Source organism: Sorex fumeus, unplaced genomic scaffold (genome assembly GCF_029834395.1).
Source record: "Sorex fumeus unplaced genomic scaffold, SorFum_2.1 ptg000029l, whole genome shotgun sequence".
Lineage (NCBI taxonomy): Eukaryota > Metazoa > Chordata > Mammalia > Eulipotyphla > Soricidae > Sorex > Sorex fumeus.
The window spans coordinates 8339848-8367830 of NW_026606086.1; the positions used below are offsets into that span (position 1 = coordinate 8339848).

At 51.9% G+C, this 27983-nt stretch overlaps 1 protein-coding gene across 1 annotated transcript; it reads left to right on the plus strand.

Annotated features, from left to right (window-relative positions):
• Positions 1-673: 673 nt before the first annotated feature.
• On the plus strand, positions 674-26557 carry AMMECR1L (AMMECR1 like). The gene is made up of 8 exons (XM_056115624.1): positions 674-785; positions 1699-1795; positions 15627-16071; positions 17824-17934; positions 18232-18346; positions 19256-19346; positions 21351-21447; positions 23026-26557. The coding sequence occupies exons 3-8, from the start codon at positions 15665-15667 to the stop codon at positions 23135-23137; spliced, it is 933 nt and encodes a 310-aa protein (XP_055971599.1). The 5' UTR covers positions 674-785; positions 1699-1795; positions 15627-15664; the 3' UTR covers positions 23138-26557.
• Positions 26558-27983: the final 1426 nt, after the last annotated feature.

A 27983-nucleotide genomic window follows, 5' to 3' on the forward strand; every position in this document is an offset into this window, starting at 1 on the left:
TGTCCCTTCTGGGCCGTGGGCGGCGGGACCGATCCCCGAGCTGGGGCCCGGCGCCCGGCTCAGCGCCCGGGCCTGCCCGTGGACAACGCCGCCCGAACTACAACTCCCGGCACGCCCCGCACGCCGTGGCCCGAGCCGCCCGGCCCGGCGTGCACCGCGGTGGCGGGCCCCGGAGCCGGCCCCGCGCTCGACCCGCTCCACGACCCCGGGGCCCTCCGCCTCCGCCCGCCACCCCTCCGCCTCCGTCCCCGCGTCCGCCGCAAGCCGGGGCTCGGCCTCGGGAGGGGAGCGCCGACGCTCGGCTCAACCCCGCCGAGCGCAGCAGCCAATAGGGCGCGCGGGCCCGGGCCACGTGACCGCAGCGGGGCGGGGCTCCGGCGGCGCCCTCCTCTCTATGATCCCGGCCGCTCGCTAGAGGGCGCACGGCCCTCGGGAGGACTTCCTACGTTCGCCCCCCATTACCTCACTGCCCCGGGTGCATGCTGGGATCGCGGAGGACTCGCGTCCCGGCTCGCTCAGTCCTCCAGCTGCCCGGGGAATCCCTCTGGCGCTTCTCCCCCGCCGCCGCCGCCGTCGCCGCCGCCGCCGTCGCCGCCGCCGCCGCTTCCTCCTCCGCCCTCGGGGCGGTCCGGTCCCGCCTGCCGCGTCCGCCTGCGCGTCCGGCCCGTCGCGGGCCCGCTTCTCTCGGGAGCCCCCACCCAGGCGCATGGCTCCATGAAGCAGGAGGAGAAGGCAGAGCGCGAGAGGTCCCGTCCGCCCCGGCTGCGAGTGGGCCAGGAGACGAGGTGGGTAGGGGCCCCGCCGCGCCCCGCCCGCGGCCGGGCGGCGAGGCCCCGGGCGGCCGGCGGGCGAGTGGGCTGCGGGCCTGCGGCGGCGGGGCCGGACGGGGCGCACGGCGGGGCCGGGCCGGGCCGGGCCGGGCCGGGCGCGCGGCGGGCGGGGAGGCCGGGCCGGCCGGGGACGCGCCCGCGGGAAGCGGCGCGGGCCGGAAAGTTTGGGCGCCGAGGGGGCCCCGGCCGCGCCGCCCCCCGCCCCACCCCGGCGCCCCGACCCCCCGGCCCGCGCGGCCTCAACTGTCCGCGTTCTCCCGGCCCTGCCCCCCCGGCCCGCGCGTCTTGCCCTTCACGCCTCCCCTCTCCCGAGCCCTGTCCCCGGATGAACCCGGCGCGCGGCCCCGCGGGCCGGCCCGGCCGGGGGTGGGGGTGGAGGGGGGGGGTCCCAGGCGCCCCCGGCGCGACGTCGGGGGCGGGGGATGGAGACGCGGGTGCCGGGCCGCGGACGCGTGACCCCCACGTGCGGGGAGCCCACGGCCGTGCCCCCCCCCGGGCCCCTAGCCCGGCCTCCACGCGGGGTTCGGCCCGGGGTCAGTGTCCGGTGACCCACGGAGAGCCTGCGGGGGGCCCGGCCTGGCCTGGCCAGTTGGGCAGCGTGCGGGTGGCCCAGGAAGTTTCCGCGTCCACCGGGTCCCCGGCCCGAGTCCGCCCGGTGAGGACGCCGCTGGCAGGACCGAGGGTCCAGCTGCGGGGTGGGGGGTGGGGGGGTGTCGGGAGCCCTGCTCTCTTCCTCCCCTCCCCCCCCCCCAGCTGGTCTTAGAAGTGGCTCTGCCGGGTTGGGTCGTGGCTCCCCCAAAGCAGACCTTGCTTGCACCTGGGCCGCGGTGGTTTGTGTCCATTCACTGCCCCTGCATTTCCATCTTAGGTACAGGAAGGAGGAATGGAATCAGAAGGAAGAGAATTCATTGCAGAAACAAAATAGCTCTCTGTTATAGCTACTCCCCTGGCAGTGCACACTTCCTGTGAGTATCACCCGGGCTCTGGAGAGGGGAATTTGGCGGCCTTTTCGGTTTGAAACTTGTGCAAGAACTTCAGGGTGTTAGGTTTGCTTTGTTCACGTGTGTTTTCTCACGGCGCTGTGTGTGTGTGTGTTAGGGGTGGGGGGCTTACGCTCAGATTGGGGCCTGAGGTTGGCAGTCCTCAGGCTCTGTGCTTGGGTGGCAGGAATTGAGCCAGGGGCTGCTTTGTGCAAGGCAGGCCCTTACTCAGTAGGCCGTAACTTCTGATCTTTCTCTCCTACCTTCTGAGAGGTGTCTCAGTGCTGACTTACCTTCTGTTTGCTTTTCTTTATAACATCTGTGCAGAGGCAGGTCTCTTTTCCCTGTCCTTTGGAGTGACCTAGTTGGGTCGTGTAGCACTACGCTTTATTAATTAATTAAAAAAAAATTTTTTTTTTGAGTGACTGGCACTTCCAGGTAGTTTTCTGGGATTCTTAGCCAAGCAGGCTGGGCACTTTAGTGCTGGGGTCAGTGATGGGTGATACTGGGCCAGTGATGCTGGAGGCCAGCTGAGGGCTTTGATGTTTCCAGTCCTAACCCTGACAGTGTGCAGGGGCCCTGAACACCAGTCCTTGTGCGAGAGGGCATCTGCCACTGCCCTTAGCCCTGGACACATGGTACGGCCGCAGCCCTGCCCAGATTACTTATTAAAGACAGGCAGGCTCAGACACGAGAGCAGATCCCCCGGGGCAGTTGAGCCTCTTTCGTAGGCTTATCTTTGTGGATTTTTACAATCTTTTGCCCTCAATATGTCATAGTAAAGTTTTCTTCTTCGTCTTTATTTGATTTTTGGGCTATACCTGGTGATGCTCGGGGCTTACTCCTGGCTCTGCACTTGAGGATCATTCCTGGCAGGAATGATCAGTGGACTTGGGGAGCTGGAGATTGAACAACCCGGGTTTGCTGCATGCAAGGCGAGTGCCCTGCCCTCTATACTAATGCTCCAGGCCCAGCCGGTAGTGCTTAAAGATCACAGGGGACCATGTGGGTTTTAGGGGGCTGAACTTAGCTGTGTGCAAGCAAAGCAAGCCCCCTACTTGCTGTACTGTCTCTTTGGCCCCCTATTTAAGCAAAGTGTGGGGGAAATTTTATTATTGCTGCATGCCCTTGAGTTTACTAGTGGTGGTATGCTAACACTTGTAAGACTTTTTCAAAGTGTTTCATATCTTAGCACCCCACAAACCCTTTGTGAGGGAACCAGGGATCAAATATTTTTATTTTACAAATGGCAACTGGTACCCAGAAAGATCTGACACCTTGCTACAGGCTATCAAGTAAAGGAAAGGGGTCTAAAAAAAACAAAACTTTGATTTCCATACTTGCTTTTCCTCTAAGTTGGCATGAAAATGTACAGTTCTGTGCATTTTTCCAAATCTATACATTTTTAAAGCAATAATGTAGGTAGATAGGTATTTGCAGGAGAAGTTTTTGCGCTGCAAGCATTTTGGATATGTATGTGCAGGTTGAGGTTTCAAAAATAAAGAAGTGGTCATTTGGAATGACTACCAGAACATGGGTTCTTTTCATCTGACTTGGAATAGTTTCCTAAGTAGGTCAGAATTACAGCTGGTGCAGTTTCACTACTCCTGATTAGTAAGTTAAAACTCATTTCAGTTCTGTGTCACAAAGGACACAACAACCTGCTCTTGATTTGAACAGTTGTTTGGAAGCTAAGTAATAACAGGAAAAACACAAAGGAACTTATTTCTTTGCCTCTTTCCTGCCTCCCTGATCTCTTCTTGTAAGGCCCTACTAAACTGTTTCGAAGTTTGGCTTCAGAAGGTGGAGTTGAAGCTGGAGTGGGCGAGGCACTCTCCTTGCTTGCACCTAACCCAGGTTCAGTCTCCAGCACCACAGAGTCCCCGAGCCCCGTCAGGCGTGCTCCCTGCATGCAGGGCAAGGAGGAAGCCAAGGGTGACCTGGAAACACCCTGCCCCAAGAAAATGTGGGTCTCTCTTTTCTCCTCCTACCTTCAGGCTTTTTTTTTTTGAGGGGTAGGGGCCACACCCTAAAATCTCCAGGGCTTAGACCTGTGGTGCTTGGGAGCCAACCAAGGTCACCTGCTCACAACGCAAGTGCCTTAAGCTCTGTATGTTTTGCCTATTTTTAAGATAGTTTAAATCTGGTTAAAATTAAAATTCCAGGGGCGGGAGCAATAGCACAGTGGGTAGGGCAGTAGCCTCGCTTACATCTGACCCTGGTTCAGTTCCCTGTATCCCATCTGGTCATCCTGAGCATCTTCAGGAGTAATTGCTGAGTGCAGAGCCACGTGGCAAAAAGAAAACTTTAAGGTTTTTTGTTTACAATTCAGATATTTAGAAACATGAATTTTGGTACTTCTCTACCAATGACTTCTGTAGTAAAACGTATTTAGTATATTTGTATTGGGGGTGGGTGCTGGAGAGAAGTAGGGTAAGGTGCTGGCCTTGCATGCAACTTACCAGGGTTCAGTCCCAGCATCTCATATTGTCTCTAGAAGCACTGCCAGGAATAATTCATGAGCATCACCAGGTATGGCCCAAAGTTGTTTTGTTTTGTTTGGGTCACACCCGGTGATGCTCAGGGGTTACTCCTGGTGGTGCAGGGGGACCATATGGGGTGCCGGGGATTGCACCTAGGTCGGCCGCATGCAAGGCAAACACCCTACCTGCTGTACTGTCGCTCTGCTGGCCTAAAGTTTTTTAAAAGTGTTTTTTAGTATATGTCCATAAGTTTAAGTGAGCATCTGCTAGACTAAGTCTGTGTATAACTCTCAGACAGCCACAATACATTTTCTTTGTGCCTTCTGGCATTTTGAAGTAAAAGGAGCTGCCACAGATACTTTATTTATTTTGCTATTTTTGGTCACACCCGGCGATGCACAGGGGATACTCCTGGCTCTGCACTCAGGAATTACTCCTGGCAGTGCTCAAGGGACCATATGGGATGCTGGGAATCGAACCCGGGTCCGCTGCCCACAAGGCAAACGCCCTTCAAGCTGTGCTATTGCTCCAGCCCCAGATACTTTGTTAAAAGTTGTTACTCTCCAAAAGAGGAAAAACATCCAGGTCATTTGAGTAATGATATGTGTTTAATCTTTCAGACTATAAGGGCACACCCAGCTGTGCTGGCTGGGGGCAGGGTTTGGGGGGGGGGACGGGACACCCACAGTGTGGGGCTGGTGAGGGCAGAGGAGTGCCAGGGACTGAACCTGATCTTCTGCCTGCAGAGCGTGTTGGAGACTCTGGAGAAGTGCCAGGTGCTTTTTGCCTCTCATGGGCTCCCTAAATGCAGGAGTCCGAGTCCACCGCTGCACGGTGGAGCATTGCCCCAAAGCCTCGGCGGGGTCTGGTGGTGACTGTGGGTGCCCGAGAAGAGGTCCCGCCCAGGCTGCCTGTCCCCGCGGCCTCCAGCCTTTCCTCTCTCTTGGCCTTCCTCGCTCGGCTTGATAAACATCAATGAGTTGTCAGATTCTCTTCTGTATCAACCCTGGAAATCAGAAGCTGCCTTCTGGGCAAGTAAATATACCAGTAGTGCCCCATCATTTAAAAAGGAGCTTCTGCGGCTGGAGCGATAGTAGAGCAGGGAAGGTGTTTGCCTTGCATGCGGCTGACCAGGGTTCAGTCCATGGCATCTCATCTGGTTCCGCAGTGCTAGTCCCTGGGCATTGCCGGATGCAATCCAAAAAAGAAAACAGAAATAACTTCTGAGGCTGAAGTTATAACACAAGCACTTGCCTTGCACTTTGCTGCCCTGGGTTTGATCTGGCACCCATCTGGTCCCTAGAGCCTGCCAGGAATGATCACTGATTACAGCTGGGTGTGGCCCAAATAACAAACTTAAAAAAAAAACTTCCCAAGTGCCCTTTAACTGTCTGACATGTCAGAGAAAAGGTCCTATTGGGCTGTTGCCCCGAGTCCAGGTAAAGGGTGACCAGTAGAGGGAAGTTTTGAGGTGGGGGGTTGTCTTGGAGTCACACCTGGCAGTGTGCTGGCAGGGAAGGTGTTGTTCTCAGCAGTGCAGCCTCCCCGTGCCCTTTGAGCTGTCTGTCTGGTTCCAGAGTAGAGACTCCTGGGCTGGGAGCCTCACCTCACTGTGCTCAGGGCCTCTTCTGGCGGTGCTCAGGGAACCAGATGCAGCGGCATGTGTTACTGAATCGGAACTGACTGCATGTGAGGCAAGTAGCTAGAAACCCCTGAGCTCTCTCTTCTTCCCCGGTTAATAAACATGTTTAGCAGGGAAAACAGCTGTCAGCACAATCCACCTCGATGGGAATTTAAAGGCGCGTGCCCTCCCCAGTGACAGGATGTGTTTCACACCGAGTCACGTGCGTTAGTCTCATTGTCAGGGTGAATATCCACATTTGGCTTGTCTGTTTGGCTCTGAATGGTGACTTAACCAACTTTCGCTTAGGCAGAGAGGACTTTGGGGGTGGGGGGCGAGGGGTCAGGGGTCGGGGTTGTGGAATGGGTTGTAGTTGAGGATACTTGGGGGTTTATTCCTGGATCTGTGCTCAGTAATTGCCCAGCAGTGCCCAGGGAATCGTGCAGTGCCAGGAACGGAATCAGGGCTGACTGCATGCCAGCCCAGCACCTTTGCCAGCGCCTCACACTGCGTCCAGCCCCGGAGGATTCCACTTGGGGTGTAGCCCCCTTCAGCGTCTCATTCTAGTCTGCACCTCAGTGCAGTGGGGTTGCACGAAAATACTGTTTTATTAGAAGACAAAGTTAGGGGACTGGAATCACAGTACAGCAGGTACAGTACTTGCCTTCCATGCGGCCAACCCAGGTTCCATCCCCGACACCCCACATGGTTCCCCGAGTACCACCAGGACGAATTCCTGAGTGCAGAGCCAGGAGTAAGCCCTGAGTATAGCCAGGTGTGGCCAAAGAACCAAATAATAGTAGAAGATAAACTTCGGGCTGAAGAAAGAATGGGGTACTGGGGTTTAGTGCTTGCCTTCTGTCTACCGACCCAGTTGGTGTCCCAGCACCATATGGACGTCACGCCTGAGCGCAGACCAGCAATACCACCCCCAGCGGCGCAGAGGGTGGCTCAGCCGCCCCCCAGAGGCTGTAGTGTGCACTGCAGCGCATGTGAAGGACTCCTTAGGGCTGAGGTCAATGGCCTGGGCACCGCTGGGCTCCCCGCGCGGGAATCGCTACCACCACCTTGGTCACTCCCTGGTAGAGACAGTGTCAGGAAAAGGAACACGGAGCCCTGCAGAATCCAGGATGCTCCTTGGGGAGGCCTTAAATGGCGCCCGTTACTCATTCCAGCCTCTGTGCTGGTGTTTGATTTTGGACCACATACCTACTGGTGTTGAGAGGCAACTTAGGTGCTCAGGGTTTGGGGTGCCAGGGACTCGGCATCCATGATCCGAGCACGCCCTTCGGCCCTTCTGTGGGTGACTCCCCAGGGCCGCCCCCAGCTGCTTACGGACGTGTGGTGATACATCTGTCTTTCAGAAATCCAGAGTGGACAAACAGCAGGAAAGTTGGGGCACTGCCTCCAGCTTTCTTCATTCTTGGGGCAGGGGGCCAAAGCCCTGGCTCTGCACTTAGGGATCACTCCCGGCAGTGCTCGGGGGTGCCATGAAATGCCTGGGGTGAGTCTGGGTTGGCTGTGCCAGGTCACGCCCTCCCTGCTGATCTGGCTGGGCCCAGCTAGCTTCTGTGTCTGTGCTGTCTGTCCATCAGCAGGGCCCGGGCTTCCTGCAATCCAGGGTTCCAGCCTGTGTGTGCCGGGTGCGCTCCAGCGCTTGACGCTCCCCTGCTGCCTCCCCCCCCCCCCCCGACCCCCACCTCCCAGCTGTGGACTGGCTTGGATCTGAGCTGAAAGGTTTAAAGGCTCTCCCAGGGCACGCTTTTTGAAAAGTGTGGTCCTGACTTCACAGTAACTATTGTGTCGCTGTTCCTATAATCAGAGCACTCGTTCGTGAGGTTTTGGGGAAGGGTGAGAGCAAATCTACATGCAGCTTTAGAAGGGACAGAGTATTGGGTTGGAGTGATAGCACAGCGGGTAGGGTGTTTGCCTTGCACGCAGCCGACCCGCGTTTGATTCCCAGCATCCCATATGGTCCCTTGAGCACCACCAGGAGTAATTCCTCAGTGCATGAGCCAGGAGTAACCCCTGTGCATTGCCGGGTATGACCCAAAAAGCAAAAAAAAAGAAGAAGAAGAAGAAGGGGCAGGGTATGTTCTTGGGTTTGTTAGTGTTGGAGGAGGACCTGGGCCACACCTGGCAGTGGTGGGGGCTGATCATGGCCCTGTGGAGACAGAGATCCAACCGGGTCAGTAGCATGCAATATAATAGACAGCCCAGCTGAATTTGTTGAGATTGAATCAAATTAGCAGCATGCAAGGCAATCCGCTGTGCTGTCTCCCCAGCCTGAATTTGCTGGTTTTTCACAACAACCAATAAATTCAGGACAGCAGATTAGTATGGTACATTGAATTACTCGGAGGAGTCTCACTCCAGACGCTTCCTGAGGCCGTCCTGGGAGCAGAGCTAGGATTAGTCGTGGTAAGATGTCCACTTTGATGAAGTTGGGTAAAGACAAGCCTGAAGAGGAATTTTTTATGAAACTGGTAAATTGAGGTTGACGTTATAAATGAAAGATCTTTAATGGGGGCTGGAACAATAGCATAGCGGGTAGGCGCTTGTCTTGCATGTGGCTGACCCGAGTTTGATCCTCAGCCTCCCAAATCGTCCTCTGAGCACTGCCAGAAACGACTTCTGAGTGCAGAGCCAGGTATAATCCCTGAGTATCGCCTGGCATGACCCAAAAACAAAATTTAAAAAAAACTGAAATCTTTACTACTCGTATCCTGGTTTACTTCACACTCTATGGGGGGTTTACTCACAATTTGCTTTATCTTCTGCCTGAATGGAATATGGGAAACCTCACGACATGTCTCTGGGACAGGGCTATCCGGGGAAGCACGGAGTACCCGCTCCGAGTGCCACATTCAGCGTTGGCACTGCGTCCCCCCTCCTGTCCTGGCTTCACCGACGCCGTGCCTCGTAGCCAGACCTAGTGTTGGACTGTCATACTTATGCCAAGTGTTGGAGACCCCAGGGCAGTCGCAGGGGCAGTCAGTGCCACCGCTTGCAGGCATTGAGCTTGATGGCCACAGCACAGCCACCGAGTCTCCAAGGTCCCGTCACCACCAGACTTTGCAGTGACAGAGACATAGAGGAGGGGAGGGAACAGGCAGCACACTGCCAGGGTTCAGCGGGAGGTCAAATAAGCAGGGGTCATCGAGGACATGGGATTGTTTTTATGTTGAAAAAATTTAAAGCCAGGCACTGGGTTCATTATACTGTATACATTATATTGCAGCTTTCAAAGATTTAAATTTATGGACTATTTTTTGTTTTGTTTTATTGTTCCAGCCCGGATGGGATACATTTTTAAAGCTTGACTTTCTAGGGGCTGAAAAGATGCTTTGCACACAGCCAATTCAGTGTCCATCCCTGGTACCCTGGATGATCCTGCAGAACCAGCCAGAAGTGAGCACTGAGCACCTCAGGTGCACCTAAGATGAAAACCAAACAAACCAGAAGTGCTTTCTAATATATGTATCTGTGGGTGTAGGGGAGGCGCCCACATATGGTTGTGCGTAGGGGGCCGTGCAGTGCCAGGGGTCAGATCCAGGCCTTCCACTTCCAAAGCGTGCTCCCAGGCCCTGGAGCTGTTTCTCTGGTTTCTCCTCATATATTTTTGATGTAGAAAGTCCCTAACTGTAGCACTGTAGCTCTGTCCTCCTGTTGTTCATCGATTTGCTCGAGCGGGCACCAGTAATGTCTCCATTGTGAGACTTGTTATTACTGTTTTTGGCATATCAAATACACCACAGGGAGCTTGCCAGGCTCTGGTCTGCGGACGGGATACTCTCGGTAGCTTTTTGGGCTCTCCGAGAGGGACGGAAGACTCGAACGTCTTTGCGTGCAAGACAAACACCCTACCCACTGTGCTGTTGCTCCATACCATCACTAATTGAGAATATGGGCTGAATTGGTTGCTGAGTCGTCTCCAGAGAAATGTTTGGGCCTTAAGAGCCATGAGATTTGAGTTCATTCTGTGTATTGATTTCAGATTGTTGTTTTTGGTAGGTTAGTAGGGAATTGGTTGGTATCAGATGTGATGGCACCCCCACTGCAGAGTGAAAGGAAGTTGAACAGGCTCAGTGTCTAGATTTAATTCATCTGCCTTTGTTCTGCTTTGGGATCTGTCTCTCGTGAGATGTTTCTCTAGTCTGGTAGTTGATAACGCTGAGTAAGAAATTCTTGAGTTGTTGGGGGCCAAAGAGATAGTACAGTGGGTAGAGCGCTAGCATTGTGTGCAACCAACTCCACTCTGGTACCCGGTATCACTTATGGCACCCCAAGCCCTGCCAGGAGTGAGTCCTGAGCACCGACAGGTGTGGCCCAACTATCCCCCACCTACCTCCTAAAGAGAAGCAACCCCAAAACAACTTGAGTTGCTGCTGTCTCCTGATCTAGCTTTTCCTTTTATTTTCTTTGACATGATGAGAATTAGGAAGGCTTTGTGTGTTCCTGCAGCCTTCTCTTGATGTGGTGATGACAGTGTGAAAGTGAGCTTGCCTTGTGATTTTTACTTTTTATTTATTTATTTATTTATTTGGGTCACACCCAGTGAACACAGGGGTTACTCCTGGCTCATGCACTCAGGAATTACTCCTGGTGGTGGTCGGGGGACCATAAGGGATGCTGGGAATCGAACCTTGGTCAGCCACATGCAAGGCGTTTGCTATCCTTGCATGTGGATACGTGCAAGGATAAACAAGGATAAACAGCCCTTCCCGCTGTGCTATCGCTCCAGCCCCTCCTTGTGATGCTTGGCTTGGTGTCCAGGGGCAGTGCTGGGCTAGGACTTAGCCATGTTGCTGCTGAGCTGCTTCTGGGCCCTAAGTTTTTTTGAAGGAAAAGAGTCCTGCTTCTTTGAATGCTGGCTTGCTAGAGGCAGATCCTCGGGGCCCTGTTTGCCTTGTTAACAGGGAAAGACTGCCTGGGTGAGGCGCCGGCACACTGCTGATCTGGATTCTACCCTGGACCGCATATGTCCCGGAGAACCACCAAGACGCGCCCTCAGCAAGCCCCAACCCCTGCCTTCCCTTGCCTCACCCCCCCCCCCAAAGAAAACAACAGATAAGAAATGTAGCAACCTGCAGGAAAGACAGGTCAAAGGGCTGGAGCCCATTCGGTTGGCTCACTAATGAGTCTGAGCGTTGCCAGGTGTGACCCCGAATCTAACCAGCTGGCTCTCAGGTATCAGGGATGTGGCTCATTGGTAGAGCAGTTGCTTTCCATGTGTGAAGCCCTGGGTTCAGTTCAGGCACAGCAAAAACAAGATAAATATGGAATAAAGTTCTGGCTCCCTAAGTATAGTCCTGATGCTCTATTCAACTCGTATCATAAGCCTCCTACCCACATTTATGCGCAAGGTACCTAGTTAAGAGCTTGGAGGCCGAGGCCAAGAGATACAGCTCTAGGGACTAGAAGCAGCACGTGGTGTCCAGGCTGCCTGGGCTGGGTCCCTGTGCTTGGGGCCAGGGTACTGAGTGTGGTTGGGTTGGGTGTGGCCCCCAGACTAATGGGCTTGGGACAATTAATATCCATTGAAGACCCAATGCACAGTGATCAGTGTTGCTGGTGAGGGCTGAGATGTTAGACTTGGACTCAGATTTTGAGGAACAAAGCTGTGTGCGTACATGCAGTGCATTTTTGTTAGCAAAATTCTATTGATCCTTTTTTGAGGGTGATGCGCGTGGACACACCCGGTGGTGTTCAGGGCGTGCTCCTGGCTTTGCACTCAGCCATCACTCCTAGCAAACTTGGAGGGGACATACGAGGTGCCGGGAATCAGACCGGGGTTGACATGTGGAAGGCAGGTGCTCTCTCCCCACTGGACTTGCAAGTTAGGCTAGTTTAATGTACCTGTGGGTGTGGCTTAAAAATCCTATTGACCGAACCCAGTGGATACTGCTAAGCAGGCCTCACTCACTGTGCCTTTGTGGAGAGGCCCAGGTCTTGTTCTCTGACACAGGATCTTAGTCCAGGTCATGATTCTTCTACCATTGATCTGGCTTGGGGCGAGATACTCTCGCCATTGCCCCTTGTTTGTGATGGAACCCTGCTCCCCTGCACATCTGCATTTCCAGCCACAAAGGCCTCCTGCCTTTTCATCAGTGCACTGATGGAAAGTTAGCCCTTTGTTGCTTGCCTGTGTTTTGTACTGTGGCCCCAGGAGACTAGGGCAGTGCTCTGGGGCCAGGGGCTGCTCCTGGTGACGTGAATGGTGCATCCTGTTGACTAGCTCTGACTCATAATTTTTGTTGGGCGGGGGGAACTACTGCTCCTGCTCCTCCTCCCCGGCTGTATTGGGAGTCACCATGTGGTGCCAGGGTTGAAAACTGGGGAGTCTTGTGCAAGTTAGACTTGTGCTCCAGACCTCCCCAAAATTTAGAAAAAAAATTTTCTATCAAACAATTTCCCTTGGGCCCGAGTGGTACCTGAACAGGCTGTGCGCAGGCTTTCTGTGCATGAGGCCTGTAGAGGAGACTGCGGGGCCCCTCCAACACCTCAGCGTGACTCTCCCCAAAATAATGGTAATAACAGTCTGCTGTGGTTATTTGGAGCAGAACCGCTGAAACTTTGCATGTGCAACCCCTTTCACCAGGTAATTGGGCATGATTGCAGGTGTGCAGGTTTATAATATAGACATCCAGAGATTTATTGATAATCATAAGGGAGTTTATTTTTAAACAAAATTTAAAGAGCGATATGACCCTGTAGGGGGTGTGCCCCACAGTCTAAGAAGCTAGGGTTGGGGGCAGAGAGCTCAGAGACACGGAGAGGGGGACAGCCCCACAGCTGGAGTGGTGGCGACCTGAGCAAAGGCAGGGGAAGGCTGTGGGCCCTGACCTCACCCGAGTGCTGCCTCGGACAGCAGCAGGCAGCGTAGCGGGGCTCGGGGCGTGCTGACCCACCAGCCTTCTCTGTCAGAGCAGTTGAGTAAGACGCTAGTTGCTGGCATAGATTGGCGCTTACTACCACATGCCAGAGACAGTTTCAGGTACCTTATGCATATAAGAATTGTGTGATTGGGACTTGAGTAATAGTACAGTGGGTAGGATTTTGCCTTGCACGTGCTCTACCTGGGTTTCATCCCTACGCACCTGCAGTGGTGATGCCTGAGCACAGACTCACAGAGTAAGCTCCAAGCATCTCCCACGATGGCCCCCAAACCTAACCAAACCAAAATCATTTAATTCTGCTAACAACCCAGGAGGGCAGTACTGCTACCATTCTCATTTTAAAGAAATTGAGTCGTGGACTAGTCTTGGAGGAGTCAGGATTTGAGCCCAGGCCATTGGATTCTAGAGGCATTTTCTCCTTCCCTCCCTCTATTCCTTCCTTCCTCTCCCTCCCTCCTTCCTTCCTTCCCTCCTTCCCTTCTGCTCTCCCCCCACACCCACACACCCACTAGTACCTAGGCCTTACTCCTGGCTCTGCACTCAGGGATCACTCCTGGCACTGCTTGGGGACCATATGAGGGTGCCAGGGACGAAACCCAGTGTGGCTGTTCGCAAGACAAACCCCTTACCTGCTGTGCTACCTCTTTGGCCTTCTGCTTGCTGTCTGTCTAAAGGGTCTAAACATTTATGCCTAGAGGAGCACAGGCATTTTATTATATCAAGACTTTTTCAAAAATCACCCTAGGTGTGTATTTTATGTAAATCACATGTATCAAAGACATAGAGAAACAACGTTTGAAATTTGAGGTACCAGGAAGAACTCGGGTTCAGCCACCTCCTGGCAGGTCACAAGGCTAGTCACTGATTGTGCTGAGTGATCCCCAAAGCGCTGCCTCTGGGATCCCCAGTGCAGCGCCAGAGGCGAGTTCCCGTGCCAGGAGTGTGGCAGCCCTGCGTCAGGAGTGCCATCTCCGGCATCGTGGGAACAGACTGGGCTTGAACCCCGCAGCCAGATGTGTGACCCCTTTCATCATGACAGAGGGAAGGGCAAGGGATGAAGTCTGTTTCAGGCAACTGAAAGGAACCGGTTGTTTTGTAGAAGGGCAGGGCCAGAGAGATGAACCAACAGGCCAGGACCGAAAACAAAACAAAGCAAGAAAGGAAATAGTGATGCTGTAGCTGGGTATGTAAATGTCTGTCATTGAAGAGGCTGCAGGATTTCCAACCAGAGTATTGTTTCTAGTCAGTTCTAGGGACTGCAGCGATAGCATAGCAGGTAGGGCACTTCCCTCGCATGTGGCTGACCTGGGTTTGATTGGCATTCCATGTGGTCTCCCGAACACCTCCAGGAGTAATTCCTGAGTGCAGAGCCAGGAGTAACCCCTGAGCACTGCCAGATGTGACCAGAAAAAGGAAGCAAGAAGTGAAGATGTTGAGAATAGAGTCAGCCCAGGAATGACCTAAATGACAGGATGCACCCCATGCGTGTGGGAGAGGACCTGCGTCCAGTCTCAGAACCACCACTCAGGAAAAAATCCTAGTCTTGTAAATGTTCATAATATCAAAGTCTGTTGCTTTTTGCTAACTTGAGGAAACAATACTTTTTATTCTCGTGTATGTATCTAGCACATAATTGTCTTTTAGAATTGTTCCTTTTGTGTGTGGGTGGAGGAGTTGGGCCACACCTAGCAGGACTTGGGGACCACACGTGTTACCCCATCGTCATTTCTTTACTTGCATGCTGGGAGTTGGCCCAGGCCTCACACTAGCATGGCTCTCCTCTGCTGCCGAGCCTCATCTTCCTGCCGCTAACGCTCAGACAGAATAGCCGTTTGTATTTTGGTCATGGTATAGCTTTACATTTTTGTCTTCGGGCCTTTGGAGGACAGGGGCATACCACACCCAGGCATGCTCAAGCTATTCCTGGCTCTGTCTGGGTGCAGGAGTGGCCCCTGGCGACCCCGAACTAAGGGTCAAGAACCTGGGTCCAAGCCAAAGCTCTGGCACGCAAGACAAGGCCCTTAGCTCCTGTGCACCCTCCCCGATCCCCTTAGGCTTCTTCAAGAAAGGAAAGAGTGAGAGGTTCCTCAGTCCTCCGCCTCAGTCGGAGGCCCTGGCGTCCGGACTGCCTGGTGCCACATTTTGTTGAGGGGCTGTGTGTCTGTGTCCAGCTGTGACAGGGCACATGCGGCTACCTCACAAAAGGCTGTGAAGCGTGACCTACTTGTGGGAATAAAGGTTCCTACTCGGTTGGAGCTTTTCTCAGTGGGCTCTTGAGAGGGTGGAAGGATGTATAGAAATGGGATAGATTTCAGAGGCGAAGCAGAGAAAATGAGTCAGGTATCCGAGGGCAGGAGGAGTCGGGACAGGACGGGAGGCCTGGCCTGGGAGCCGCCCCGTGGCATGGCAGTGCTCTGCGTCCCCTCACGGGGCCCGGGGCGGTAGTGGCTCAGATAGATGTAGGTTAGAGATGTCAAAAAATGCTGAGGGAAAGTAGTTAGCACAAGAAAACAGGAAAGTTTCTCTGGGGATCCTTAAAAATAGGTAGTTGCATTTGCAGCCTCTGAAATGGCCAAGCCAGCCCTCTGATGGCGGTCTGGCGGCCACGTGCAGCCGTGCCGTTAGTTTGCAGATGACCTCATCCAGCTCCGGGCCAGCTGCCAGCACCTTTTGCTGCCCGGAGTCCCCTTCAGGGTGATTGGGTACCTGGTCTGGAGCTCAGGGTGCCCATGTGAGCAGTGAGGAAGAGAAGGAACTCGATGAGGCTTCTCTTCGTAGCCATTCGACGTCACTGACATTTCTTCTCTGCTCAGGGTTCTGCAGCATTCCAGACCTCGAGCACTGAATCAGGATGGGAAAAAGACGCTGCGTTCCTCCACTCGAGCCCAAGTTGGCAGCAGGCTGTTGTGGGGTCAAGAAGCCCAAATTATCCGGAAGCGGCGCGCACAGTCACGGGAACCAGTCCGCCGCGGCGCCCAGCTCTAGTTCGGGACCTCTGCAGAACCACCAGCATGTGGACGGCACCAGCGGCCGGGAGAATGTGTCCGACCTAGCTCTGGGCCCCGGCAACTCGCCCATCACACGAATGAATCCCGCATCGGGAGCGCTGAGCCCTCTCCCCCGGCCCAACGGAACTGCCAACACCACCAAGAACCTGGTGGTGACCGCAGAGATGTGCTGCTACTGCTTCGACGTCCTCTACTGTCACCTCTATGGCTTCCCGCAGCCACGGCTCCCTAGATTCACCAATGACCCCTAGTGAGTGAGCCGCGAGGGCCGGGCCCGGGAAGGGCAGCGACGGGCACAGCTCAGAGATGGGGTGGTGAGAAGACCCGCACGGTAGCCGGAACGCGGCCCGAGGTGGGCCTGAGGTGATGTTGGAGGAGGTAGAGTATAGGCTTGCTCGAAAATGATCATCCACAAAGCAGAGCGTGGTGAGGTCACTTGATAATACATTTGTTTGTGTTTGGACCGCACCTGCTGGTGCTTGGGGCTTTACTCTTGGCTCTGTGCTCTGGGATCAGTCTCGGTGATGCTCAGGAGATCATAGGCGGTGCTGGGCTTGAGCTGGAGTCAGGAGCCTGCCCGGCAAGAGTCTAACCACTGTACCTCCTCCACGGCCCCAGCTCATTGATTCTTAGTGGAGCTGTGCGCCGCACGGATCCCAGTGTTGTTGAAGTCTACGGGAGCTGGAAGTGGAGGAGAGTCGGGTGGAAACTGGAGGCTCGCTTCCTGGTACTGTGCTGTCATCCAAGGGTTCTCTGGTTCCTGGGAAATCTGAGTGGTCCCAGCAGGCTTCTGGCACATACCAGGATGATAGAGCCTGGGCTGGGGAGATGGCTCGGTGGACTGGACATCCACTGACCTGAGAGTGTCGTTTCTCAACTGCCGGTACCGTGCCAAGACAGAGCCTGGCCCCACTGGGAAGGGACCGGAAGTGAGGGATGAGGAAGTCCTTGCTTCTGAGAGGTGTTGGCAGGTCATACTTGCACAGCTCAATCCTGCATGTTGTCCATTAGGTACAGGAACTTCATAGCTGTTATCAGAAGAGAGGAAATGTAGAGGGAAATGTGGTTTTCTTTTCTTTTTTTTTTTTTTAGGAAAGGATTGCCATGGACTGCTGTGGCTGGGTCACAGAGGGACATGGGCTTGGAAGAGCGGGCAGTGATCACAGCTGCTGTATTCTGCAGCTTGTAGTTTTTCACTCTTGAGGGCACTGACTATGGCTAGTGCTGGCCACGTGTTTTGGGGGGAGGAAACAATCAGTGTGAGATCTGTTTTCTGATGGCCGTTGAGGAAATCGGTCAGCTTATGTGTGTGAGGCCCTGGGTTTGGCACCTGGCTCCGTGCACACAAGCATCAGTGTTGACTATAAACATCTGGGTCGCTTTATAGAAGTTTCAGCTCAGTGATCTTGAGAGGTCAGGACATAGTGGTGAAGAGGAATCGTTGGGATGGACAGACAGTCCTGCAGACCTCTAGAAAATCAGAACCATCCTTGGATATAAACTTGACTTTGGCCTTGAAGCAAAGTGGCAACTTCTTTCAATAAGTTTCCTTGAGAAGACATTGTTTTTCATTTCTTTTCTGAGCAGGATGTATTTGTAGTTGCCAGGGGGCAGAAGTAATGAGAACACTGTTGGGTTGTAGAAAGTGCCGGTAGAGAGGGAGGGGGCTGCCCTGGACATCAGTGTCTCTGTGAAGGCTCGGGCCGGGGCAGACACTCCGTACAGGAGAGGAAAAAGGGAAAAGACACGGAGTCAGAGCAGAAGGCAAGGAAGCGACCTCGTAACTGTCACCTGGGTGGGACGCAGAATAGACTGCAGAGATCCTTTCTCTGTGTGGCCACCTGGAGAGATCTCTCCGTCTCTGTCGGGGCTGTTCCCCAGACTCCCCAGCGGCAGAGTTTCCTGGGGGGAAAACGGACATGAATGGGGACGACACCAGCGCTTTTGTACTTAACCAGTCGTTGACTTGGGCTGGAGAATGTTTTGTGTTTTGCCTTTTTAGTCCGCTCTTTGTGACCTGGAAGACGGGGCGGGACAAACGGCTTCGTGGCTGCATCGGGACCTTCTCAGCCATGAATCTTCACTCAGGACTCAGGGAATACACGTTAACCAGGTAATGACAACAGACCCGAGAGTGGGAGAGCAGTTGATTGTCTAGAGTCAGACACAGCTGCCCGACCGCCCTCAGTGATAGAGATTGAGCGTTCTCCTTTGGGAAATGCAGGGACTTTAACCTGGTGAGTCACTTTGCAGCTCAGGTATAGAAATTAGTAGCGTCAGGTTGTTTTTAGAGTCGCTGTTGATGGTCAGGAGGTCTCCCCTTCTCAGCTCAGGATCGCTGAGTTCCAGGGGCTCGGGGTTGTGGCTCCTGGCTCCCAGCAGCCTCACTGAATGTTTTCTGTCCCTCCAGTGCACTTAAGGACAGCCGCTTCCCCCCCCTGACCAGAGAGGAGCTGCCTAAGCTTTACTGCTCTGTCTCCCTCCTCACTAACTTTGAGGATGCCAGTGATTACCTGGACTGGGAGGTGAGAACAGCTGCATTTGGAACTCTGCATCTCTCGTTGCATTTGGGTTCGGGTTAGTACATGGTAATGTATCTCCTTATCGAGGGCATAAAGTGTGAAAGCTGAGTGTGGAAGCAATTGTGGGCCACAGAGATGACAGGAAAAGGAGCCATGCTGTTAGAAGTTAAAAGAGATGTAATGACTTCTCCTGTTTCTTACCTATTCCTCCTGTTCCACAAACTTCACCCATGTCTAATACATCATAAAATGAAGGAGAATATTGATGCCCATGGTAAGCCCTCAAGTAAAAGTTGCTCTTTGGGGCTGGCCAGAGATGTGGCTTCATGGTACGGCATTTACCCTGCCTGTGTGAGACGCTGGATTTGATTCTTGGCACCAGAAGAAAAATCAGTTATTCTTAGGGGTCAGATGTGAAGTCATGAACCCAGCGTATAGCCCATACGAGGCCAGGGATAACTCAGTGTACTAGAGTGTGTGCTTGGTTTGACCCGTGCCCCTGCATGGTCCCATGAGCACTAAGTTGGGAGTAGCCCCTGAGCACCACTAGGTGTGGCCCAAAAGGAAAAGAAGAAAGAAGTATCCTTTTTTTTTTTTTTTTTTAAGTATCCTGTGGAATGTAGTTAAATAGATGGAAGGTGAAATGACTGAGAATGTTGAATGTGCTATCGGAGGAATTTCTTTCTCAGTCATCACAGTCCCACAGAGACTCCAAGTCTCATATTCTGACACCTTCTTTGAGTGGCAGGACTTTTGGGGCATCTTTCCCTGGGAAGCAGAGTTTGTCATGAAAAGGAGAGTCTCTTTTCCTCAGACTTGGGATGCGCTGGTCAAGGGACAATGTCCGCCCATCAGTGAGTGACCTTCACTGGAATAGTAAATGCCATTCTGTTTGATTGTGTACTCCTATAGGTGGGGGTCCATGGGATTCGAATTGAGTTCATCAATGAAAAAGGCGTCAAACGTACAGCTACATACTTACCTGAGGTTGCTAAGGAACAAGGTGAGTTAGACAAGTGGAATTTCAGTGAACAGATCAGTCAGGGTCATCAGTTCAAGGACAGGAAATTACCTTGTATGTTTGAGGCCCTGGGTTCGATCCTTGACACTACCAAAGAATAACAGAGAGGATGAAATACAGTGGACATGTGTCTTCCAATACGGCCCCAATTAAGAATCCATGACCCTCTCCCTCTACTGTCTTCCAAAGCCTCACAGACTCGCACAGGTCCTGGGAGCCGGCAGAGGAGGGCTGGACATGTCCCTCAGCCGCTTATTGCACGTAAAAGTCAGCGAAGGGCTTCCCGTGCCCGAAGCTCGGGAGGTCATTATAGCAACAGTCTAGCAGTCAGCAGGATGTCACATAGGGGTTCATTGGAAAGGGAAATTGCCCACATCAAAAGTTTTAACTTTTACTCATGAATTCTTAAACTGTGAACTTAGGGAGAGACAAAACAGGGGTTTTTTTTCTTTTTTTTTAGTTAGTTGACAGGTTTTTATAATGGGACACACTATGTGAGAAGTAGCTTGGGTGGGTTTTCCTCAAAGAATATTTAGGGCTGGGGTGTGGCTCAGTGGTGCGGCCACGGACTCCACGCCGGTGAGGCCCTGTATGTGAGTCCTGGCACCGTCTAGTCCCCCAGGCACTGCTAGCTGCGGCTCCCCCAAATTAGAAACGCCTCTAAATGTTGCTATGCACGACCCTTGTTTTCTTGGCATCAGTCTGATTTGGAAAATAATAAAATAGTTGTTCATATGCAACTATTTGTTATGTGTGAGCTTGGAGTAGAGAAAAATAGTTGAGTATAGCAGTGAAAATTATGCTGGAGGGGCTGGAGCGATAGCGCTGAGGGGAGGGCGTTTGCCTTGCATGCGGCCGACCCGGGTTCGATTCCCAGCATCACATATGGTCCCCCGAGCACCGCCAGGAGTGATTCCTGAGTGCAGAGCCAGGAGTAACTCCTGAGCATCTCTGGGTGTGACCCAAAAAGAAGAAAAAAGAGAGAGAGAAAGAAGATTATGCCGGAGAGGGATCATTTGTTTCCATTGTGGTTGTAGTTACACTTTTTCAGAACAGGGTGGTTGTGTGGTAAAAGGAACCCCTTTCAGGAACCCATCTTTATTTGTATGTTGCGTTGTCTGAAGCCCTGGGCTCATCCCGGCACTGCAAAAATAAAAAGCAGCGGGGGCTTCTGGAGCGTGTGCTGATCTGCAGAGCCCCACATTCTGCACCTTCCCCGTATTCCGTCCTTTACCTGAGTGCTGCTGAGTGTGGTGTTGTTCGCCCTCCATCACCTGTGCCCCCCCCCCCCAAAAAAAAAGACTTGTGAAAAGCTGGTTGAAAAAACAATCCAATTTATTGCATTAATTTTCATTGTGATGTGTTTGGTTTTATATATAAAAAATGCAATTGCAGGGGCTGGCACAATAGTACAGTGGGTGAGGCACTTGCCCTGCACATGGCCAACACAGGTTTGGTTCCCAACATCTCACATGGTCCCCCAAGCACCACCAGTAATGATTCTCGAGTGCAGAACCAAGAGTAAACCCTGAGCGTCACCAGATGTGGCCAAAAAAACCCAGATTTGTGGGGTGGAAAATGCAGTCGTAACAGAATGATAATATGTAGGACCAACTTTACCCATTCTTCCTAGAAGAATGGCTTCTTTCTGTCCATTTTGTGTAATTGAATATGGAATTCCTAGAAACTTTCATAACTAAGAAGCAATACAAATGAAGCCATGCAAACTACAGGATCTGTATTCTCTCTTTCTCCAAATAGCCCTGGTCACCAGTAGGCAGCAGGCCAGTCTGAGCTGGGGTCATGTTTGCACCTCAACAGTTATACTAGGGCCACACCTGACAGGAAAGATGTGTGAGGCAGGGGCGATAACGTCGCTGTGGGGGGAGTCGGCTGTCAGACCAGGCTCTGGGGATGGAGGCCACCCTGCATCCTCTGCCCCTCGGCCTCCCCTGCTCCTCTGACTCTGTGTGCTTCCCTCCCCAGACTGGGATCAAATCCAGACAATAGACTCCTTGCTCAGGAAAGGTGGCTTTAAGGCTCCAATTACCAATGAATTCAGAAAAACCATCAAACTCACCAGGTAAGCCCACTGTCTCCTTATCCTGGTCATTGTGGTTTAGTTGGGGTTGGGTGCTGGGCAACTTAAGACAAAAGGGGGAAGGAAAGTAATTCTATGCTAATATCCCTAAAGCAAAGGAGTGCAGGTGTGGTCTGAGCCCCAAGGAGCCTGGGCGGCATCCTGGCCTTCCTGTTCAAGGGACCGCAGAGCGGGGACGTTGTCCAGGCCGCAGCCCCGCTGCTGGGAGAGGGGCGGTCCGAGTCAAGAGAAAGCGTGTTCAGTTGACTCGGCCAAGGTGGCACAGTCACAGGTGGCACCTATCAGAATTGTCTGGAAAAGCTTTTCCCAGAAGTTGCCAGCAGACACCTCTGCCTGGGCCGGGAGGCTGCCTCGGGAGGATGCGTGCGGCCGTGAAATCTCAGCACCAGCTTGGCCGCTTCCCAGCGGAGCGGCCTGGCTCAGTTGCTCTGCCTCTCTGAGCCTCTTTCCTGTCTGTAAGAGGTGAATGATTTGAAAGTAAACCAAGAATGATAGTGCTCTAGGGTTGTTGAAAAATTTGCAGTCAGGGCCCAGGCAAACATTCTAGGTGGTTAGTAGATGTCAGTTGTCCCAGCCCTACTGGAACCGGAAACACCAAGAGGTTCGGCCTCTGTGGGCTTCCGTTGACTCCCTCATCTGTAAAATGCTGAATAATCTTACTAACCTCACAGGTCTGTTTGGAAGATAACCCAGTGTTTTTGAAATGCTTTGGATTCCAAAAAGAAAAACCAGACTTCAAATACAAAGCATTATTACTACTATTATTACGATAATTATTTGAACAGCCATTTCCCTGTCAAAATTCAGGAATAATCACCTTGCAGTGGAGGAGTGATTACAGTGGGAAAGAGATGGCTCTGGGTAAGGATTGTCACACCCAGCTCCTGTGGTCTGTAGTAGGCTCCATAGGTTCGTAACACCCCATGCTTCGCATCCTGACTCATGGCTCTTTCCAGAGCAAAGCCAAAGTGCTTTCTGAATTCTGTTCTGATGATCCTGTGATACGATCTGGCATATTCATCTGGGAACTAAGACCAGTCCCACCTAGCCTCAGGGTCCTTTAACTTGCTTCATTGGATTTGACCCAGAATCAGGTTATCTGTGCCCCTTTCGGTTATAAATAACTTGTTTGTTTGCTTTTCTGCAAATTGAGGTTGCACTTGTCAAATATATCACATTCTATCTTGGAAGTAGATGTGCAGTGTACACTGGGCATTGGTACAGCCGTCTTCCAATCTGCCACCCTTCTAATTTGACCTTGAAATTCTCACCCAGACCCCAATCGCAGATGGCTTAAGAGCAGCCCGATGTAGCAGCATATGTAGTGTTTAAAGGTGGGGTGTGCAGAAAATTCATTCTCAGGGGTGAATTGTGATTGTGCTTTTTCATCTTGTTCATTTGTAAGAACATTGTTTTCTTGTGCTGTCTTTCATTTTCTGTAAGATTGCTCTTCCATTTTATTCTTTCAAAATGTGGAGTAAGCGTTTGGTTTTCTCTGCCGAAGGATCTTCGGTCAAGAAGTGTTTGGGCTTCCTAATCCCGTCCTGTTTCCTGACACAGGTATCGGAGTGAGAAGGTGACAATCAGTTACGCAGAGTATATCGCTTCTCGACAGCACTGTTTCCAGAATGGCACTCTTCATGCCCCGCCCCTCTACAATCATTACTCCTGACACACGGCTGCATGACCAGTCCCACCCCCCTGTGGCCACCAATGGCTATGACATCATTGGAGCAGACGCCTCCTCGTCCTGGTCCAGTTACTTCTATTACTGTACCATTTTATGATGCTAGCTTCCGTTGCCAAGTCTGCCTCCAGCCAACTGAAGGGAGGGGGCGGGGTTCTAGTGAATGAAACTGAACTTTGGAGGGGCCCAAGCCTTATCTCAGCCTTTCCTCTGTACGGGGTTCTGTTGGATTGGGGCTCCTCCATGACTAGCGAGAATTACCCTGTGGGTCCAGAAGACTCTTGGCATCCAGGTGCCACCTGTGTGGCGGCCACACAGTGAAAGCGGGATCATCACCCGCGAAGGCTTCACCCCACACGTCCCCCTACGGCCTTTCCAGATCGAGTCAGTGTGTGCCCGGCAGTCTGGGCAACGGAGACCAACAAGAAACATTTCTAGGTTGTTTTAAATTCCTTTTTCTAAACTTCCAGTTTATTGCTCACCAACCAAGAGTTGATCACAGCCTCCATGCTTTGTAAGCGGACGCCATGTTAGGGTGGCATCTGGGCGCCTGTACTCCCGAGCTCCTGGACAGAGACCCGCATCAAGATCGGAAGCCCTGCGGGCGGCCCTGCAGCTCTCAGTGCTCAGGAAGCCTGGAAGGTGTTGGTTCTTACCCCACGGTCAGCTGGATCTCCGGGCTCTCTTCTGGCATCGCATCTCCGGTACTGGACTGAGCTCTGTGGCGTCGCCTGCTGAGGAGTGAGCTGGGATGCCCGCAGGAGTTCCTGCCGTCATCACTGCATGCAGCGTGGAAGGAGAGGCCGCTTCTCTACCACCCGGCTACCTCACTTCTCTACTGGTAGCAGTGCCTATAGCTGGCCGGGGCTCAGCAGGCAGAGATGGTCACGCCAGCACTCGGCTTGGGCGTTAGGGTGATACCTCATAGGAGAGAATCCAGGGTCTCCAGGTGTTCGGAGGGACCTTTCAGCTGAAGAGTTCCTTTTTCTAGTTTGCCTGTAGCAGAGGGAAGACTGTTGATGCCTCAGTCCTTCGTGGGGCTTGGCCGCAAAGCTGTCCAATCAAACACAGTGAATCTCTGTCTTGCTTGCCAGGCTGGGAGTCTTCATCCCACCAGGGCAAAGTTCCAAGTAGCTCATCTTTCTCTAGGTCACTCAGACTTTCACGTGGCATAGGTCCCTGTCCTGTCGCTGCTGATCCCAAGTAGCCGTCAGCAGGTTTCACCTCCCTCTAGCCTATTCTTCACTCACCTTGGTGGCAAAGTGCATAGAAGTTGGGGACTCGGAAGATGCTCTGGAAGCCTTGCCACAGAGGCACTGCTGAAGTGATTCCCAGGGAGAGGTGGCCGGTCGGAAGAACGGACCCCGAGGGGGATGCACTTCCTGGTGTTCGACCACATGCTTAGAAAACTAGTGGATGGGGTGTCAACCCGACGGACACAAATGTTTTGATTTAATTTATTTTTTTTTTTAAGTTTATGTGGTAATGGTATGGCTTTCCAAAATGGGCAGATACTGACGTTGAAAGGTCTTTTGAGTGTTCTTCAGCCAGGAATTGAGGAAGGGGAGTGGGGCTAAAGGCCGAGAAACAGCACTGGGTAGGTGTTGCGGTCTCGCTTCTTGGAAGAGGTGGGGGGTGAGGAGAGGTTAATTTTGGACACTCTCCTCTGTCACTTAGGAGACTGTGGAATGTGCAAGGGAAATGGGGGCTGGCTCTGGGGTCCGAGGCAGGCCCCAGCACCCCATCCTACTTTGCACTGTGTTCTGGAGACCGCCACCTTTCCCTCTCGGTGTCAGGGAAAAGCTTCTGAGGATGAGGGGGTTGCTTCCTGATGTCTTGCTGCTGAGAATAAATGTCTTGTTACAGACAAATGTGACAACAGCTACTCTTAGGTGCCATGGATTGTTGTCGGGGTGGTCAGCTTGGGACTAAACCACCCATCTCCAATTTGTACAACAGTATTGATACATAGGGCTACACTCATTACTGTTCAAGTGTTCTATGTTAAAAGTTGTGTTTAATTTCTAAAGATTTAAAAAAGCAAAAAACTGGTGCTAAACTTCCACCCTGAGCACGCTCAGTGAGACTGGTCATGCGAGCATTTACAGTGCCATGCTCTTCAAGCCTAATTTTTCTTGTAGAAATGTTGCCCTATTTGTCTTCCCCACTGTATAGTACTTTTTTTTTTTAATTTTATTGAGGGTAGGGTAGGATACCTGCCGTTTAAGAAAATGAACAGAAAAAATTTAAAAAAAACACACACACAAAATGGGGAAAAAAATCAGTGCACAAGAATCGGGCTGGGTGAGCCCAGCAGCACACTAAAGTGGGCTCAGTGGTTTTGGAGTGAAGAAGCCTTACTCCCTGCACATTCCCTCCGGCTCCCAGGCAAGCCCAGCGCGGGAGAAGCTCGAGTTCTCCTGCCTTGTCAAGGGAGCCAAGGAGTCAACCAAGGAAAGCGATTCAGCCCCATTAGGAATGATACAGTGTCAGTCCTGAGAGGGGCCTGGTCAGGAGGTGGTCTGGAATTGTAGTCATGGTCCCCTCATGAAGTGTGGCAGGTGGCTCTCAGGAAAAATACTAAGTCTGGATCATCCATGTGGCAGCTTTGCATAGGGAGATGACGGCTCCGAACCGGAACTGAACTGCCTTCCGCATGCTTGACCAAAGCATTGATGAGGGTGGCTCGTACGTGTGGTATGAGTGGGAGGTTTGAAGAGAAGGAAATGCTTTCAGGTTGGTGTTTCTTTTGTCCTTGGGCTGAATAGAAGATGACCACTGTTTCAGAGGGCCTAGCCCAACATGGCTGGCTTGTTTCGGAGTTCGTTTCACCCTAGCTGTGAGTGCCTTTTGGTCTGGAAAGTTAGTCTCATAATACCCACAGCTAGGACATTCTAATTATGAATTGTCCTTGTTCTACATTAACTAAGAGAATGTCTTTGATCACTAGAGTTTGTCGATGTTGGATTGTTTCCACTGTGAGGTTCTTAAACTTTTTCACTTCATATTAAAGCAACTCATGTTAGACCTTTTCAACATGAAAGGTTTGTAGTTGAGACATTACCTATATTTTATTGTTTATAATAAAAATCATCTATACAAAAGTCTTGGGTGTTAATTTAACATTTGCATAAGATCTGTTTTTCATGATACGTTAAACACCTACAGTTTCACTAACTTGTTATTTTCTATTGAAATTCTGGAGCCTAGAAAGCTATGTGTTCTGTTTATTTTCATTCTGATTTCCCTGAAGCAAGAGACTTTGTATGGCCTTCAGTGCAAAGACTTCAGACCAATTCTTTGTATTACACTTGGTTGCCTCTTGGCTATATAACTTCTTGAGTGAAAATCATTGAACTCTTTAACGAAGTATTGTAGAGAATAAATCATAATGGGTAAAAATTATTCTTGGTCTTACGTTCTTTTTTGAACTGCAAACACATTCCTGAAGAAAGTAAACCTGCATATTTTATGTGGCGACCCCCCCCCATAACCTTATATTTGTTTTTGCCATTTTAAGGAGCAGACTTTTCCTGGGGGCTTTGGGGGGGTGCACATCCAGTGGTGCTCAGAGCTTTCTCCTGGCTCTGTGCTCAGGGATCACCCTCTTCTGCCAGAACTTGGGACATGTGGAACCATCAACGATGTCGGGGATCAAACCCAGCTTGGCTGCGTGCACAGCTGCTGTGCTGTCTCTTGCTGTGCTATTGCTTCGGCCCCGAACTCAAACATTTACAGTGGCCTGAGATAGCTCAGCAGTAGAGTACTTGATACATGTGTGTGGCCCTGTGTTCAATCCCTGGCATCACAAATCTCTGAAAAAGCATTTATGTACACTTTAGGTTTCTTTCTATAAGGTTCATAGTTTTTGTCAGATTCCCAGAGAACTATAAACTGACGCGGGGATAAGATGCTCAAAGGGTAATCAGATCCCAGGGATGAATTTGATCTAACTGGAAGCATTCCTTTAGGATGGTCAGCAGGACTGAGGTGTTTGGAGAGGAGGACGAGAAGTAGCTTCTCAAACATGCAAGTAGTCATGCAGTCCAGTTTATATTTTAATTTGTAGGACCCTGATGTAGGCTAGCCATGGAGCGCTTGCATGTAAGAGGCCCTAGGTTCAGCCCTCCGTCTGCAAATAAACCCTTGCGGAACTGGGGAGATTTAAAGGGTTAAAGGTCATTCTTTCCATGCAGGAGCCCCAGGTTTATTCCCCGCCACTGCATGGTTAGCTGAGTATCAGGTGTTAGCTTAGCCCCCTAAGAAATAATCAGTCGATTTTTAAATCATGCAGCTCAGAGGCCTTTATTAAACATTGGCAGAATTCAAACATCATGTCCAGAGTTATGCAAGCTGTCACAGTCAGATGACAATTTCAGAAATACAAGCAACTGAATTGTGTAAACCAGAGATAACTCAGAAGTGTGAAATTCTCAAGGGAAGTTACAGTTTTCCATATTTCTTTCACCGTACCACTTGTCATTCCGACTTGGTCTGAATCAGGGTAGCTCAAGGACTCTGTGAACAGGTCACTCGGGACCATGTGGTGGGGGTGGGCGGCTGTTTATGCAAAGTGCAGGAGCAGCACGTTGTGAAATTCAATGAACTGTAGGAAGTACCTGGGTAAACATGGCTTTGTCTTTCTTTTTGAGAAGTCTGGGATTGAATCCAGGCCCTCACACATGCAAGTGTTCTATCAGTGAACTGCACGTCCTGCCCCAGGAAGCACTCTGAAACCACTGTTCACATAACAGACCAGACAAGTTTCTCCTGAAAATGAATATAGACTTCATTTTGTAAAACTGATACTTAAAATGTTCTTGCATATGGT